General features: G+C 39.0%; 1 protein-coding gene and 1 pseudogene across 1 annotated transcript in view; both read right to left on the bottom strand.

Moving 5' to 3' along the window:
• Positions 1–5,512: 5,512 nt before the first annotated feature.
• On the bottom strand, positions 5,513–5,613 carry LOC115064009 (annotated as a pseudogene).
• Positions 5,614–8,922: 3,309 nt separating this feature from the next.
• LOC110320592 (vomeronasal type-2 receptor 1) overlaps positions 8,923–19,131 on the bottom strand; it is a 20,603-nt gene continuing 10,394 nt past the window's right edge. Inside the window, exons 4-6 of the mRNA XM_021196680.1 lie at positions 12,845–13,075; positions 11,264–11,387; positions 8,923–9,905 (exon numbers count right to left, since the gene is read on the bottom strand). Coding sequence (XP_021052339.1) covers positions 8,923–9,905; positions 11,264–11,387; positions 12,845–13,075 — 1,338 coding nt within the window. The remainder of the gene's footprint in view (positions 9,906–11,263; positions 11,388–12,844; positions 13,076–19,131) is intronic.

Here is a 19,131-nt window from a genome sequence, read left to right as displayed (position 1 = left end):
AGATAATTTCCTTGCAAAAGAATCTCAGAATTTCAGGGTGAAATTTCTTGCTATGGGTGAGCACTTGAACATTGAATTAGGGAATACATAATTATTAATTTCAGCATGTTGCATCAAAATTATGGGGTTCTTGTCTGAGAAGTAGTGGGAAGATTAATCATATGACAAACAAAGCACAAAGCATCTTTATTAGAGCTGACCAAATACATGCATGATAGAGTTATTGCTTTATGTTTTCTTTTGTTTTGTGTTTGTGCTACTAAAACCCACACAAGACTAATTTCATGTTAATTAATATTCTGGGCTAATTCTTTGGTAGTTAATTCTTCCATGAAAATTCCCAATAGGAAACAAATATACTACGAGAAGGGGTGATCCATCTCAGATGAACCTCCTTGAAACTGCCCTAGCCTCATCTCTTCTCTGCTTCTCACTTCCTGGTGGCTCTCCATCATGAATGGAGACATCAGAATACAGCTGACCTAGCTGGACAGTAAACACCCTCCAAACTGCTTCCATGTTTTAGCAGTTAACCCCTTCAAACCCACAACCATGTAACACAACTCAGCTCCACTTCTGCAACTCCAGATTCTACTAACATTTACTTATTTCATAGTTTGCTTCTCTGTTGCAATTACAGAGCAGTGACCAAAAACAACTTTGGGTGAACAGAGTGTTTTTTTTTTTTCCATCTAACAACTCTCAGGTCACACTCCATCACAGAAGGAAATCAGGACAGGAATTCACAGCAGGAATCTAGTGTCAAGAAATGATACAGACGCCATGAAAAAACTCTGCTTACTGGCTTGCTTTCAAAAGCTTCCTCAGCTTGCTCTCATATACAACCCAAGACCACATGTCCAGGGTACTACCATCCACAGTAGGCTGGGCTCTCCCACATTAGTCAAGAAAATGCCCCACAGATATGCCCAATTTGATTGAAGCAACTCCTTTGTTGAAATGCCCTCTTTCAAGTGACTCAATTTTGTGTTCAAGTTGGTAAGGAACTCAAGACTAGAAATCACAATAATCTGCACTCTGAACATCTCTGCCCACTAAGAAATGCTATGTAAGTGCTGTCCTGTGGGGCAATGGGCTATACAGAGACAGCTTGGTCTTCAGTAGAGCTGAGATCTGAACCCCAGTAGAACCTGGTGGTGATAATTCACCTACATAGGACAGTAGGTGTTTCCTCATGACTCCTGGACTTCTGGCTCCTGTCGAAGTTACAGCCCCCACAGCTCCCACAGTAGACTATGCCTCAAGCTTCTGACCTTCAGGCTAGACTCCTCCCAGTTACCTAGCAACAACAAGGTAACAAACCCATCATATGGCTACTTGGCCCCTCCTCACTCTCTTGGCCCCTAACCTCTCTTACTCTCTCTCTCTCCTTTCTCTCTCTCTCTCTCTCTCTCTCTCTCTCTCTCTCTCTCTCTCTCTCTCTCCTCTTACTCTCTAGTTTTTCCTCTTTCTCTCTTTCCCCCTTCCCTCCTCTTGACCATGGCCAGTCCCTCTTTCTCTCTTTTACCTTTTCTCTTTCCCCCTGCCTTTCTACAATAAGCTCTAAAACCATACACTGTCTCTGTTCATCAAGTCCCACTGTGCTTGGACCATGGGATAGACTTTCTCCTAATGAGCTGTGCCTAATCTCCCATCAGAAGGCCTTTCTGTGCTCCAGCCACAAACTGGACTAAGGACTCTTGCCTGCATGGGGACCTCTCTCCCTCTGCCTTCTCTCCCATATCTCTGGGACCTAGGGTGTTGCCCTGGGGCCCCTGGTATGGGGGAACTGCCCCTTGTCTATCACCTGTTGTGTGGGGTCAGTGGCTTAGATGCCCACCCATGGACAAGTGGAAAGCATCTTGCAGTCCTCCTGAGTCTGCCTGCCCAGAGCACGGAACTCTGGTTGGACATGGGCTCTCTCCTTCCCCCCTCCTTCCCCTACATGCCCGGATGTGAAACATGAACAAACATGACTGCACCGAACGAATACTGAGGGAAGGTGAGGCCCCCATCTCTGGACACAATCTCTCTTTTCCTGCTGTGCTTTCGGTCAATGCATTAGATTTAGACAAGCTAAAGGGACAACTGAAGCCTTCTGGCCAAAGCTAGTCTCTGATGTTGGCTGAAGGTCCCACTGGCTTATGTCTAAATTCCAACAGCACAAAGCAGGCTTTGGCAAAGACTCTCTAACTTCTCCTTAAAAAAAAAAAAGAAAGAAAGAAAGAAAGAAAAGAAAAAAGAAACACAACAGCCAATTAAGAGCCACAGGGCCAGCTCCCAGTTCTTAAATCTGTGGGAAGGCTTAGCATTTTGGACCTCTGTGGAACCCCTGAAGCCAAATAGGCCAAGGGAATGTTCCCATTGTACAAGCACTTCTCCTCTTTTCTATCATGGGCAACTCACCATCATATAAAAAAAAAAAAAAATCACCCGAGGCCAGGGAAATACATGCCCTACTAAAACAATGAGGAATAAAGATAGCCAAAAAACAAGCCTACTTATTTTGGGAGGAAGTCCTTCTGATAGAGCCATGCATTGCCAATGATAATATTTATAGCCCAGACTCATGGATCAGAGTAAATTCTCTCATCAAAAAACAAAGATACTGGCTGGGCGTGGTGGCACACGCCTTTAATCCCAGCACTTAGGAGGCAGAGGCAGAATGATTTCTGAGTTCGAGGCCAACCTGGTCTACAAAGTGAGTTCCAGGACAGCCAGGGTTACGCAGAGGAACCCTGTCTCAAAACAAACAAACAAACAAACAAACAAAGATACCAGAGAAGGTAAAACACCCTCCCGTGATTTTTTGCCAATTAAGCAGTGCATAGGGCCATCTAAAATAGGGCAAACTGATAGCAACACAGCTGCTGAGTACCCTCAGTCAGATGAACCCAAAGATCCAGGTCCTAAAAACCACTCCATTTCAGATCTCACAGCACTTACCCAATTAATAAGAGAGATAAAAATCCATCTACTCACCCCTGCCCACATATGCCTTAGAGGAAAAACTAATTAAACCACCTGCTCCTCTGGCCCCTCCCTCTCCCACTCAAAGGCAAGGCTTCATTTAAAAAAGAAAACCTAAGGAGCTACCACCTTCCCCGGAGAGAGGCATCTCTCCTCCCACTTCTCCAAGCCCTTAAAGCGAAATACCTTCTAAACTTATAGATGAAGGCCCACCTAACCCCATAGTCCCTTACCCTGAACCATCTACCACTCAACAACTTTGTAAGATTCAAGACTCTCTTGCAAAAACTAACCCCGACTCCCATGCTACTCAGGAGTCCGATACAAAATTAAAAGGTCAACCTGCTCAGGAATTCCCAGTTAATATCAACACCAGCCAAAATAAACCCCTTAATTGGTACCTGCTCCAAACCTCAAACTTAGAAGAACTCAGGCAGGCAGTAAAGGAAGATGACATCCACTCACCCTGGACAAAATCTCTCCTACAGAGACAGGAGTCCAGAAGACATGAGGGAACGCCTACCATCCCGTGTAGGTGAATTATCACCACCAGGTTCTACCAGGATTCAGATCTCAGCTCTACTGCAAGCCAAGCTGTCTGTGTAGAGCCCATTGCCCCACACTGTCTTTTGTACATTTCCCTGGTGTCCACTCCAGGGAGTAGAGGAGATCCATTCTGGGATTTGTTTCTCCACACCCTGGACCCTCCAATAAATCTCTTTCATCAGGTTTTCTGCCTCGCATGACTCTCTTATCTGAAGAAGAAAAGGAGTAATAAAGAGAAAGAGCAAAACAGGAGCATAGCTGAGGCACCTGAGCTCCTCAGCTCTGCTGGGGATATATTACCTTAGGAGCTACAATGTCTCTGCTGAATTTTCCTCTCAGCAATGTGGTTCCTGAACTCCTGTGTCTCAGAATGCTCTTCCACTGGGACACTGTCCCACCCCAGAGCTGTGTGGTTCCCTGGCACCTATGTCTCAGGATGACCTTCTCAAGGACACTGACCTAATTCAGAGCTATGTGGTTCCTGGGCTCCTGTGTCTTAAGATGTCCTTCCACTGGGATAACTTTTCCTTCAGAGATGTATGGTTCCTGGGATTCTGAGTCCCAGGACACCACCCACTTGAGCAAAAAGTGCATTCATGGTTTTAATTAGGATATTGGAACTTCTTACTTGCAGTCAGAAATTTTATTAATATAAATTAATTAGTTACACATTAATTAACAATATTAATGAGCAAGGAATTAATCTTTTGGTGAGGAAGTTAAGCTGCCTATGCTCTAAACGTTTATTTTTACTGAAAGAGCCTATACATGTCATATAATGTTGTCTTAAAGGTTTTGTTACTTCTCATAACTTTGACACAATACCTTGAGATTATTCAGGCCTCTCCCTAAGGCCCATCATAAGCAACAAGCAAATGTTCAGATACAGTGAGTAACATCAGTACCAAATTCTTTTTAAAATTTTCTTACAAAGCAACATTCATGGATGAACAACAATTTCAGTCTCACTAGAAATAAATTTTAAAATAAAATAATTTATTAATTCTTTGAGAATATTATACATGCATGCAATATATTTCAGTCACATCCTCCACTCGTTCCTCTAATCCTTCCAGACCTACAAGCCACTCTTTTACCCCCTCCCAACATCATGTTTTGTTTTATAACCTGAGTCCACTTTGCCCTGTCCATGTATTAATGGGTGTGGGACCATCCTCTGGAGTATAACCAACCTATTAGGGTCTTCTCCCTTAAAGAAATTTTCTTCCTCTTCCAGAATCCATCTACTGTTCATAGCTCCTCATCTAGGAATGGAGAATGGTAAGCTGCTAGTGACCAGCCCTAGAAGTCAGGCAGTTTCCAGCAGAGGAGATAAGGATCAGACAGAGGTGGGTAAAGGGTGAATGAATCAGAGACCACAGCTGATCTTTAATATTTAATCTTTAATTAAAAATAAATAAGTTTGTGTTTTCTTTGGAATCTGCATACATAAAGAAACATCATGATTGATGGTATTTCTTCGATCTTTGATGAGAATATTTAATATGACCGACTAGTGGAGTTTTATTTCTTTTTTTTTTTCTTTTTTTAGCTACTTTGTAGGTTCTTTGCAGGTGGTTCTTCTATCTGTCACTAACAATATCTTCTCTGGCTCAGTTCAGCTCCTCCTGTCTCAACTGTCACCAACTGTCTTTTCAATTTCAACTGTTTCTTATTTTCATTCTGCTCATTCTCTTCTTTTCTCTTCTCCCCTCTCTTTTCTCTTCTCTCCTCAAATCTCTTTTTGTATCAACTGTCTTCTCTGACCCTACTCTTCTGTCTCCTGGACACTAAGTCTGCCTACTTCCCAATCTGCTATTCTCTCTCCTACCACTTCCTCCCAGCTCTCAGTCTCTGATCACTTTTGAGACCTTCTCCTGTTCCCAGAAGTCTAAGACCCAATTGACACTGTAGAGCATAGGACCATTAAAAGGAAAAGGCACATAAAGTATTTCATAATACAGACTAACAATCATGATGTTTCTTTAAAAAAAAAATACATATGGAACTCTTCACGAATTTGTGTGTCATCCTTGCACAGAAGCCATGCTAATCTTCTCTGTAATCATGATGTTTCTTTATGCATGCAGATTCCACAGAAGAGGCAAACCTACAATTTCAAAAGAAATACAGATAGCATTTTTGTTCCTGGACAAGCGTTACAAGTACGGAGAGAATAGGTATTATCATTCTCAAATCATTTTAGACTATGTGAGCATTTATGTGACGTATGACATTCTATTCTTCAGGAAAGTAAAACATTAAACACTTAGAAAAATATCTGAATCAGTCTAGATAAGTTCCCAAGGCTTGAATACTATGTTGTGTTTGAAGTAGCTTAAAAGTCTGAAAGGTCCCTCACACTGCCAGCTGACTAGTTCTATTAATTTTTTACTTCTTGGTATTTTAGCTAAAAGACTTCACTGTAATTTACTATGAGCCACTCTTCTTGTGATTGGAAAATTCTTATATTTCTTTTTTATTAATTTCATGTCACCAGTATGTATTTTTAAAGGTTACTTTAGGCAAAGTAACTTAGTTACTAAAATTTTATTTTCATGGGACAATGTCCTATAAACTACATGAATGAGGAAGCCTGTGATCTAATCTGTTGGCAAATCTATTGTTTCTGATATTGCTTAGGGGCAGGTGTGCCAGGAGAACTCTGGGGTTATCTAACTTTTTGTGCTTTCACAAGGAAGACTCCTGAGTGGCATCAGATAAGGTTACGTCTTTTAGAGCAGAAATAATTTTCTTGGAAAAGACATGAATGAATCATAATGTAAAAAGTCTCCCACAAATGTGACAAATAAAAACCTGAAACCCAAAATGAAACCCAGCACAATGACAAAGACAGCATCTGACTCAGCTCCTCTACACTGCGTCACACAGCTGTGTTGGCTTCATGGCTCTCCTGTTTTTCACTAGTCACAGCTGCACCAGTGACCCACTTTCCCCTCCGTGCTGGAAGAGTGACTGGGTCTTAATGCTAGATATAATTTTTAAATGGCATATTTATCTAAAAAAACTTCTAATATTGTAGAAAATTATTTAATGTTTGATGTGTAATTAATTACAAAATTAAAACACTACAAATAAAACTAAAATCCTTTGATACTTAAATATTTTTATTTTTAACTGCCATCAGCCATTTCTATGACAATTTTCTGTGCCAAAATCAATAAGATAACTAAAAACTGTAAAAAGATGTATACATTGTCATTAAGTGTGCAAGACAAAACAATATTTTGTGTTTTATATCTGTAATTTAATGAACTTACTGATTATTAGGAGAGTACATTCAATATTCAACATCTCAGAAAAGGAATTGAGGACATTGAGATTAAAATAGTTTGAGTAGAAAAGCAAGTCAGATCATTTTAAATATATGGTCATCTAGCTTTGTTTGAGAATTGAAAGATATTGTTAAGGTCTTCCAAATTGTGTGAACAATTGAAAAAGGAGTTGATTTGTGGATTTTTGTTTTCTATATTGCTCTACAATTTGAAAATCATTTTCTCTTTTCCAGAGTATAGCCCTGTGAATGACAAGCCAAGTAAATAGACAAATAGAATAAAACAATAGTGTCCAAAGAAAGCAAGTGTCGTCCTCTTCATACTTGTGATATAAACTTATCTAATGATTATAAGGGGTATGATGAAGAACACCGGGAACATATTGTGCAATAAATAGGTGAGTAGATGCCCATATTGAAAACACTGGTATGCAGTGTCCCTCAAGCAAATGTGATCACTTTGAATTTTACCAAGGCTTTATATAAACTTCTCATTTAAGTTATGGGAAGGTCATTCCCTATATCTGGTCCAAAATAATCTTTTCTTGTTAAATCAATAAATAAGATTCTGACTTTCCCTGACTAGCTTGTCATCATGGTATCACTTTCTGCTCTGACACATCTACAGAAGAAATCTCTGTCAAGTTTGAGGAACTAAAAATCACAAATATTAAGCTCTTTTGAAAACATACCATGTGCTGGTCTTCTTATGCTTCTCTACTCAAATGAACACATGTAATTTATGCTATCCACAGTTCTATAAGTTCTGTTTGCCACATATTTAACTCATGTGCTTATAAAAATATATAGGTTATTTTTCTGTTGCATGTTAAGGAGACTGAAAATATATCTATAACATTTACATATGGAAAGTAAAATTACAGTAACCATATAGTCAGAGGGCAATTATCTATCACTGTATGACATTAAAAAAATATTTTTAAGAAGTCTTGCATACTGGGGCTGGAAAGATGGCTCAGCGGTTGAGAGCACTGACAGCTCTTACAGGGGTCCTGAGTTCAAACCTAAGCAACCAAATGAAGGCTCACAACCACCTGTAATTAGATCCAATGCCCTCCTATGGTGTGTCTGAAGACAGTTACAGTGTACTCTCATGTATAAAATAAATACATCTTTAAGAAAAAAGAATCTTGCATACTAAGCCTTGGTCTAGGTAAATGTTTGCCATAGATTTTTACCATATAATCTAATTAAGACTGGGCTGGCATAACAACGCTCTTTGAACTTATTTCCCAGAAGAATGATTTGAAACTCAGACACTTTAGCACATATTCTCTCCCAGAAAAACCGGGAGCAGGATCATACCTTGTTACAGAGATGCATATCTGTCATCATTAGTACCTTAAGAGGAAACTGAATTCTAGCAGTGCTTCAAACCCCTCACTCTCATGTCTTTGAAAGCACAGGTTATGTTCCAAGAACTCTTAAAGCTTCTGCTCCCAGGGAAAGCTTCAGAATAGTAATTTTTCATTTCTTTTATTTTACATGTACTAGTGTTCTGATTGTAATGCATTATTGTGAACCATGTGGAGGCCTGGTACCCAGAAGAGGGAATTGGTGTCCCTGGATCTGAGTTGCAAACAATTGTGAGCCAGCATGACAGAGAGAAGAAACTAACCTGGGTCTGCTGTAGAAAGTGCCAGGGCTCTTAACAATTCAGCCATTTCCTCAGACTTCAGAGCCATGATTTAAAATATAGAACTATTTCAGAGAGGTATCAACAGAATGAGAAAAGGACTGTGTGAAACCTGTATTCTATTTAATGTAAACTTATTGAAAAGAAACTAAAAATAAAAAACACTTATTAGCCAATTTAACACAATATCTGATAAACTGTGTTTATTTATATCCTCTGTTTTAAATCTTAATAAAAGGTTTTCCAATTTCAATCTCAAGTGATGTTCTAATCTATGTTGAATAGCATGTCACAGAACAAGATACCATTTGCCAGGTTAACCTTACATCAACACTCCCACAACTAATATTACCCTACAACATCAGCAGGTGCTTCAGATGAAACATAAAAATGAAGGTTGAGCAAGGGTGTCATGCTAGGTGACATCCCTGCATGTCACTTAGGGTTCACAGCTCTACTCATCCAGAACAGTGGAAACTGTAGTGTTGTTCAGCTCACTGCTCACAGAAGCTGAGGTCAGCTGGATGCTCCTGTCAACAGTGGGGACTCTTCCACCAACAGTTTCATCAGTGTTCCTCTTTGGCCTCAGCAAGATAATGAAGCACTTGGGAAGAAATAGACAGCCTAACAAGCCATAGCTGGATGCCAAAATGGCAAATATTTCCACAGCCACCTTGAATTTGCCTTTGGTGCTCAAGTAAGCAGGAACAAAAGAGATCCAGACAATGAAAAAGACCAGCATCCCAAAAGTGATACATTTCCCTTCATAATAGTTATCTGGCAGCTGGCGAGCCACAAAGGTTGTAAGAAAACACAGCAGAGCCAGAAAAACATCAAACCCAAATATGGAGCACAGAAACTCAATAGAACCTTCATTGCATTCAAAGATGATCTTTACATTTTGAATTTCAATGTTCTTGAACATCCGTGGTGGCTCCAACACCAAGTATACTGCACATACACAAATCTCTCTTACAACACAGATCAGTACAATTAGTTTTCGAAAAATGGGGTGCATAGATATAAGGCGGGTTTTGGATACAGAAATCCTATAGGCAAAAAAGAGTGAAATAGTCTTTCCTAGAATGGAAGACAGACAAAGGCAAAAGCCCAGTGCCAGAGTGATCTGGCGGGCCATGCAGGACCAGTTGCATGGCTTGCCTATGAACAGCATAGATGACAGCACAGTGATGACCAGAGACATCTGAATGAGGAAGCTCAGCTCCCGGTCATTGGCTTTCACCAATGGAGTGTGTCTGTGGATTACATACACAACAGTGACTGCCAAGACCACAAGTGCCCCAAAGATGGACAGGATGACAAGAGTGAACCCCAGGGCCTCCTCATAAGCGAGGAATTCCACAAGCTTTGGCACACACTTGCTCTTCTCTGCATTGGACCAGTCATCTTCACTGCATGGATCACATTCCCTTTGTCCTATTGAGAAAAAAACCAGAGAACTGACTTCAATGGAACCCAGGTGTCACTTTTAACTGTGAACAGTCTAAGAAAGTTAAAGACCTGGACAATGTTTACTGGAAATCTGTTATAAAATATATACAATATCTTAGATTTAATAGTGGGAAATTATTCTTAGTGTCTATAGATACAGTGATAGGTTGAGGGTTGTTTTCACCTTCAGGACTTGAGCATTTCCTCTCAACCCACACTTTCTTGAACTGGTTGTTCTATTGATGCGCTCCTTTCTTTCTACTCCAACTGTCTATTGAAGGACAATATCTGTGTCTTTAATAAATTCGAGAACAGCCCAGGAAGGAGGAAGTCACAGCTTCTGATATGAAACAATCAAAATGACTGGGACACAGCTTGTCAAACCCTTTGTGTTTTCAGTCTCTCATCCAATATTCCTTCATGAAGGAGAATCATGCAAGTGCACACACAAATATCGCCAACTCTAGATGCTCATTTCAATGAGTGATTAGGATGATGATGGGAAGGAAAAGAAAACCACCAGTCATGGTCCCTGATGCTAAGAAGCTAAAACTGGAGGAAGGCTCTAAAAGCAAGCATTTTTGAATAAGGAAAAGCTAGTTAAGGAGAGGTTATGGCAGGTGATCAAATGGGCCCGTTTAGTGTTAATTTTAAAAATCAAGTAAAGAGTGGTGTTTGCTTTCAACCACTCTGACTCCTGATCTGGACATCCTTGAGTAGAATTCTGTGTGGGATCCCAGGGAACTGTTGCTAGGGAGTTGTGTAGTTTATGGGCTGCTTATACTATCACAGACCATCTTATCATTTTTACTTGACTACTCTTGAGGGGCTATGTGAAAAAGTACAAGCACATCTTCAGTCCCTCAACCAAAAACCAAATGAAAATATAAATAAACCTGGTCAACACCTTACACATAACTAATCTGCCTAAGTCACCTACAGAGATCTGCAACTGAGCAGGCTGTCATAGCAGTTCATTCCACAGCAACTGTGCAATGCATGTACTTTCAGTGCTTAGAACCTTAAGTCAATTGGGTGATCTTTTCCCAACTAGTGCTGAATCTACTTAAAAAGTAAGCAATGTGAAGATTTTATGAATTGATTTATATTTCACATTTTATTTATTTTGTTTGGTATTTCTTTATGAACTTCATGGTGGTAGGTATTGTCTTATATCAGAAGTAAAAACTCATATTTTTTTTGGTCATACTGCATACAGGAAAATTTTATGGGTTTCATGAAATTTTGTTATACTCTTCTTATAGAGATTTATAGGGACTTCTCTTGGCATCCCTTGGTTAATTTAACTGTACTACTACCAATGCAAAAATGGCCATCTCTACCTGGTTTCTCTGACACATATCCATCAGCACATGGGATGCAATCAAAGCAGCATATGGGTTGCCCCTGACGAATCCCCTTCCGGGTCCCTGGAGGACACACTTGTGTGCAAAATGAATCTGGACGCTAGCAAAGACAAAGATAGTAGACATTTAAAAAGCCTCAAAACATCCCCACTTGTGAAATGTTGAAAGTGCTGGTTTGTATTTCCAAGGAGACATGTCCTATTAATAAAAGAGAACAACCCAGGATACTGAGCAAAGAAAGCAAAGAAAGCATGACAATATGGAGAGCCTAGAAAGAACTTTGGCTAAAGGACAATCTTGTGATTGACTCTGGAATTGCTGAACTAAGTGGAGTGACAATTCTTTATCATCTTGATGGTCAAGAGTAAACTAGTACCACATGAGATATGGCATATGGGATAGTTTGCTTAGTCTGTTCCTGTTTAAAATAATTTAACATTCTAATCATCTTCCTGAAAACCTGAAATATATTGTCTCCCACATAATCAACTCAATATAATATTAAAGTTAAAGATGTTTCATAAATGGTAAAAAAAAAAAAAAAACACACAATTAGGTCAGTTCCAAGGAGAAAATTTAAAAGACATCACAGAACTGCACAAGAATAATATTCCAGAAATATTTTCTTGCTAAGTCAATGTATACATTTTCATGTCAAGCACAACCCTCCTTTCATAGGATATAGATATATATAAAGATATATACTTTAAAATACTGAATAAAGGTGATATTCACAAATTGATTTATATCCTATTCTAGCGATGAGAAAGTACTTCTTTTTTATTTAAATTTTTTCATATAGTATATTTCAGTGGTCTTTTTCTCCCTCTCTCATCTCTTCCTAAATCTTTTCCTTCTCCCTACCCATGTATCCTCATGTTCTTTCTTCTTTCCCTTTCATAAGAAAGGAAAAAAATAAAACATGAATAAAGCAAAAAACAAAACAAGCAAACAAAATATAATAAAACAAAACAAATGTAATCCCAAACCAAAATAACTGCCTGAACACACACACACACACACACACACACACACACACACACTGGAATTCATTTCATCTTAGTCAACTATTTCTGGGCATGGGATCTGCCCTGAAGGGTTCATATGTCAAGTAACATTCAATTGAAGAAAATTGATATTCTTTTTGCCAGCAATTGCAAATAGTATTTTCAAAAGTGGTGGACCTGGTAGTCACTTCCCTCTCCCAAAGATGGGATCTCACTTGGGTTGAACCAGTTAAGCTCATATCATACATACACATGCACACTCCTCATCACTACATAAATTGAAAAATAAAATAAAACAAAGGAGGTCAAAAATGACTATGGTCAGAGTACTTGAGAAGGTAACATACTGAAAGTAATAGTTAATAACAAAATCCAAGAAAATATTCCAAAAGTTAAAAATATGAATCATGTTATATTTTAAATAAATTTTAGAAAGGAAAACTGATTTCTATTTAGAATAATTTTTCAGACTTCCACATTTCATTGGTATCTTTAAAAATATATAAACTTCTATAAATATAAAGAAAATAACATAATCAGTTCAACTCACCCTTGATGACTCAGTGTTCCAAAATATTGTAGAATTCGTTGGAATAATGAGCTCAAACTTTGCAGATCTGAAGTTAAATCTCCCAACTGTCACAAAGGAAATTTCTCCCTTATCATCTAAGTGCCAGTTTAAGACATCATAATGTCCATATTTCAAATCTCCATTATCATCCAGAACTACCCATTTATCCTCATGTGATTTAAATTTAATTTCCTTCATATAGTACATTAGCTAGAAAGCAACACGAAGTAAAAAACAATAGAAGAAAACATTTTGTAAAAATTCATGGTCTTAAAAATAATTTTATATAGAAAAGCATTTCAAATACATATTTAATTCATGAATTTACAGGGCTTGCTCTTGGTCTCAATTTTTTTTTATGTACTATGACAATCTCTATCCACATGTGTAAATAAAACTTGAAGCATGGTTGGCAATATGGTGATGCACTTAAAATGTAAAAGCATTATAAAGATTTTACTCAGAAGTTGGTTGTAAGGTGGTAGAAGCTGCTGTCATGTAAACTAGTCAAAGTCAGAATAGAGGAAATGTTGGTATGGTTCCAATGCTTTGATCTGGAATCTGTATGTGAAACATAATTGATAATTCGATCAATAAAGATTCTAGCTGTCACTGGCTAGGCAGAAGAGGTGGGACTGCCAGGTTCTGGCAGGAAGGCTAGGAGATGCAAGAAAAGAAAAATTTGCCATGCTTTGGAGAGAAAGACAGCTACCAGCCATGTGAGATCTCTGGTGGAGTGATTATTGGCCGCTTGCCTCGGTGGGTCTGGGGTAGCAAGTGGGAGATTAAAAAGAAAACTGAGCTAAGGATAAATATGGTGTGCTGAGCAAAGAGAATGAAACTGGGCAAATAAATTGAGGGCAGATTTAGAGATGCTGAGCTAGGATTGAAGGTAACTGAGCAACTAAGCTGAGGGCATAGAGGTGTTGAACTGATGAAGGTAAGGGCATGTTAGCCATGGGAGGCTTACAAGTGACTGGTCATTGAGTTAAAAAGTGTATTGAAAATAAGTTCTCTCTCTCTCTCTCTCTCTCTCTCTCTCTCTCTCTCTCTCTCTCTCTCTCGGTGTGGGTGTTTGTGGGTGTTTTATCCCCAACTTCTGGGTGGTGGCTGGTAGCATGGGTTTGCCCAGAGCTTCAGGCAGGGTAGTAGAAACTGCATGCTACAGGGGAAAAGTAGACTTCAGACCAAAAAGAAAAGGAAAGCAAGAGCTCAGAAATCCAGAGAGGGAAGGAAACCATATGTAGAAGGTGTAAAGAAAAGAGGTCTGTTGCAGGAAATATTAAAAATTTAACCAAGAAGTTCCCACGCTCCATCGAGCTACTCTTGCCTGCAAACTCTCCTGCAGGGACGAAGCTCCTGAGTTCCCTTTGCTGCCACACAGGCCCCACACAAGACGGTCCAACCTGCGGCTAGCCACCACAACCCTCAAGAAACTTTTAGAAGCAAAACTCTAGAAGCTTATAATTAATAAGTCCGATTTATATATCAATAAATTCTGAATTCACAAGATGCCCACACAATAATTGCAGAGCCAATTGATAATGATACAAGCTGCCCACCTAGGTCAGACAGGTTATCTCAATTATTCTATCCCTATATAATATTCATAACTACCTGTGGCTATTTAAAACCACGTGGGATCAGGATCTCTTACTGTCTGTCCACCTCCATCTTGGCTTCTACCTCTCTCCTGTCCTCTCTGCTTCTCCAACTCTCCAAATCACAGGCATCCTGCTACACTAATATTTAAATAGATTGGACAGGGAAAATCCTGTCATAGAGATAAGCAAGGAACCAAAAAAAAAAAAAAACTACCCGTAATTCAAACGCAGCTTCGACTACAAAGTCACCTTGCATGACAGCTTCGACTACAAAGTCACTTTGTATGAGAAGAAACCACCTCCAAAGGGAGAGATGGACAAAGAGGCCTGGAGCCCTACCCTGAAAACCAAGCTGTAGCCTTCAAAAGCTCATTCCTCACGGAGGAAGCTGTGGTGTTATGATGTGTCACTCAGTACATATACTCTTTTGTCCAAACAGCTATACCTGAAAATGTTCTTGCAATGAGTCATTGGTCTATTGCAAGCCCTTTGGCTTCTACCAAACCACTGGAGAACAAGATGTAAAATTGGTAAGGAATCAATTTTAAAAATTATGGGCAAAGTGAAAAAGCTCATTCCTCTAGCAAACGGGTCAGTGGTGAAGTGGAAGCCCACTCTGTCACTCTGTCTCAGGGGATAGCACTGAGTACCATCTCCAGAGGGAACCTATTGTTCAAAATGGAACTACCATGGGGATCTAAGTTTAGGGAACAACCACATATCAGGAAGCTTTAAGTTGGCCTGTCACAGGTCCTGAGTGAGGGGAAGGGTGAAGAAGTCAGTTGTGCAGAGCGAGGTAGCTGATGCTGACAAGATTAGGAAGCAGGAGCCACAGCATTGCTTACAAGTGCATCAGAGGGTTAGCCCCCACCTAGGTCAAGAGCAGATTTTACCAGCTCTGACTAACCCTGGAGCTTGATAACTCTCAGGCTGAGGCCAATGGGTTTATCAAACTTGTTCTCTGCAGCTGTAGGACTGAAGTTCCACAGGTATGTATGATACCCACAGCTTCATCCTTCCAGAAAGGTTATTTAAGAGTGTTTGAAGGTGGGAACTCCAATCCTTCACCTGTATCAACCTCAGTACTGTGGGCACTTCTCAAATTCCATATGCACAGAGGCAACATCTCAGATAACACATTAGCCACCCTAGAGAACACAATTTAGGATGTCTCCTGGGAGGGCTGGGGAGAGAGACAGAAGAGCATCTTCCCGGTCCATGGAGTGTAAAGCTAAGTACAGACAGCAGAGGCACTGGTACATAAACACAGAAGAAATGCTAGTGAGGTACACACAGCTTTTATGTGTATAAGACACTTGTACAATATTGACCACAAAAATATAAACCATAAGAAAGAGAGTCTACAGATTCAAGAGACACTTTTGCCCTGTGCACAAGGCTGGAAGTCTCCAAAAGTAAAGCATGTTTACTCTCTCCTCTCCTCCCCTCCCCTCCCCTCCCCTCCCCTCCTCCTCCTCCTCCTCCTCCNCTCCTCCTCCTCCTCCTCCTCCTCTTCTTCTTCTTCTTCTTCTTCTTCTTCTTCTTCTTCTTCTTCTTCTTCTTCTTCTTTTCTCTCTCCCTCTCCCTCTCTCTCTCTCTCTCTCTCTCTCCCCCTCCTCTCATCCCTCCTTCTATCTCCCTGTCTCTATTCTATCTCTTATGTTTTTTTCCTATTTACTATACATTCATCACTTTTGTCACTTTATTGTATTATTCATATGTTCTGGTTTCTATTTGTTATTCCACTTAATAGTGTGTTAAATTTGTCCACCCGATTTTTCATTACTGGACTTGTTTTCTGGGTCTTTCACTGGTGTCCCTTTGTGTGCACTTGTTTTTTGCTCAGTTGGTTGACTGCTTGTTGACTTTTCTTATTGTTTCTGCTTTTGCCACACCCTCTCTATATTTAATATTTTCACTTTAATTTACTGCTTTTTAAATGCTCTTATTTTACTATTTTATGCCCATTCTTACATTTTATTCTTGTTGGGTTTTAAGCTTTTATTACTGGGATGTCTTATTATTTTCTTTTTGCAATTATTTGATTTTTTTTCTCAAAACTCTTCCTGTCTCACTTTCCCTCTGACATCTTTCTTCACTCCTTTCCCTTCTTTCATCTAACTTTATTTCTCCTCTATTTCTCCTCTTCCTCTGCCCACTTCCTTTATCTCACCAATTTACATTTACCACACCTGTCTGAAATATTACTTTGACCTTATACCCTATTATATAAGTAGCATGTGAAGTGGTACAAAGAGGTGTAAAACAGTGAATTTATAGAAATGTGTGCAAAGTAGCTACAAAATTATACATTACATAAGCATCCATCCTTAAATAGAACAATGAATTGAACAGTTTTTCTCAAAGGAAGCCTCAGTAGGCCAGAAGACAGCTGAGTGGTAAAGGCACTTGTCATTCAAACCCTACAACCTGAGTTCAACCCTCAGAACCCACAAAAAGGAGAAGAGGAAAACTGATACCACAGAGTGTCCTCCTATCTCCACATGCACTCCATAGAATGCATGTCTGTGTGTTTACATTCACACATATGAATGCATACACTCACACACACAAATAATAATAATAATATTATAGTTTTGATAATTTTAAAAGAAATATTAACATTCAATAATTTTAAAAATGTTAATAATCCTTTGCCATTGGGAAAATGAAAAAGTTAGAAGGTGGTGAGAGTCTATTTCACTGCAGTAGGAATGGCTATCATCAAGGAAATAAATGGTAATAAACATTAGCCTGTATACACTTTAGGGACCAATGTAAACTACTGCAGCCACTAGAAATAAGTGTGACAGTTCCTCAAATAAGTGCAAAGAGATCTGCCCTAGACACACCTATACCAACCACTCAAAGTAGATTAAGTCAAAATATTAAAGAGGTGCTTGCACATCCATGTTTGTTGAACCAGCCTAAATGTCTGCTGACAGATGAATAAATAAAGGAGTTGTAGAAAATATTGAAAATGGAATTTAGGGACTAGAGAGATTTGAGTGTTCTGTGAATACAAGCACTTCCTGCTCTTCCAGGGGGTTGGAATTTGGTTCACAGCACACACATTAGGTGGTTTACAATCACCTTTAACTCTAATTTCAGCAGAGACTCAGACATCCACATATACATATACACATATTCACACAAAAACACACACACATAGAAATTAAAATAAATCTTTGGAAAGTAGTTTTATGTAGCTGTAAGGAACACTGAAATCAAGACTTTTGTAAAAAAAAAATGGCTAAAATTAGAAATCGTTAAGTGAAATAAGCCAAATTTTAAAAATACCACATTTTCTATCATATATGCCAGCTAGATTTGTGTGTATGAGTGAGAGACAGACAGACAGACAGACAGACAGACAGACAGACAGATGAATCTCGAGAAATATGAGAATAGAGCAGGTAACACTAAGGGAAAGGAGAAAGGACAGTGGAAAGTCTGATACAAAATCAGAAACCGATCACACAGGGAAGGAAGGAATAGCAGAGTAGAGAACACAAAGATGGAGAGTAGAGGGATGAATAGAATAAAGTATAACCCATAGGAATGAACTGCCAACCTGTCGCCCATTATGCTGTATGCAGACTAGCATGATATGTATGTTAACTCAGAAGGTTGTGGAATTTCTGAAGGTTCTCTCTGTTGTGTAGCTCTGGCTGTCCTGGATCTTGCTTTGTAGACCAGACTGGGCTTAAACTTGAAGAGATCCACCTGCTTTTGCCTCTGAAGTGCTGGGATTAAAGGCATACACCACCATGCCTAGCCTAGAAGATAAGTTATCAAAATTAAAATGCTTAGTTAAGAGTGTAAACTATCACTGGGTGGTGTTGACTCAGACCTTTAATCCCAGCACCTAGGAGGCAAAGGCAGGTGAGTCTCTGAGTAGCAGGCCATCCTGGTCTATAGAGCAAGTCCCATGACAAATTAAAAAACAAACAAGCAACCAAAAATAGTGTAAATGAACTTATTAGCATTTTCACAACTTATTTTACATTATAGTTTTTGTAACACATTAAATGGTATTTTGATATACTAAGTGAAATATATGAATAAATTTTAGTTTAATTTTTTAAGCAGGATGACTCAGAATTTTTTAGTTTTCTTTATGATATATTCAAATTAAATAGTTTTGTTGAAGTAAATCTGGTATATATTAAAGTATTGTGGTGCCCCATTTGTTCCACTTAATATAACTAATGGTACAGCTCATCAATATTCCTACATACATACATACTTCACCTTTCTCTGCATACAAGGTTTTAGGGATACGAAGATTAAAAAAACCTATTTCCTTTTCAAAACTCAGTCTAATGGAGTGGCTAGACAAACAGATACTATCAGTCAAACTGAATATTGTCTATGTTAGTAAAGTGAAAACAGTTAAAACGACTCAAGAGTATATTCAAAATGGAAATAATAATAGATATGCTAATTTGGAAGTAGGGAAAATTTCACTGTGTTCCATCCCTAGAAAAAGACTATAGGCAACTAACAATTGATGGTAGAGAGAGAACTAGCCTTTCCCAGGGATGGGCACCCATATTAGTTGTCCAGTACAGATTGGTCAGTCCTGAAAACTTACACACACACACACACACACACACACACACACACACACACAAAATGGCCTTACCATTATATATATAT

The sequence above is a fragment of the Mus pahari genome, chromosome 4 (assembly GCF_900095145.1).
Source record: "Mus pahari chromosome 4, PAHARI_EIJ_v1.1, whole genome shotgun sequence".
NCBI classification, from domain to species: domain Eukaryota; kingdom Metazoa; phylum Chordata; class Mammalia; order Rodentia; family Muridae; genus Mus; species Mus pahari.
This window is presented reverse-complemented; position numbering and strand designations above follow the sequence as displayed.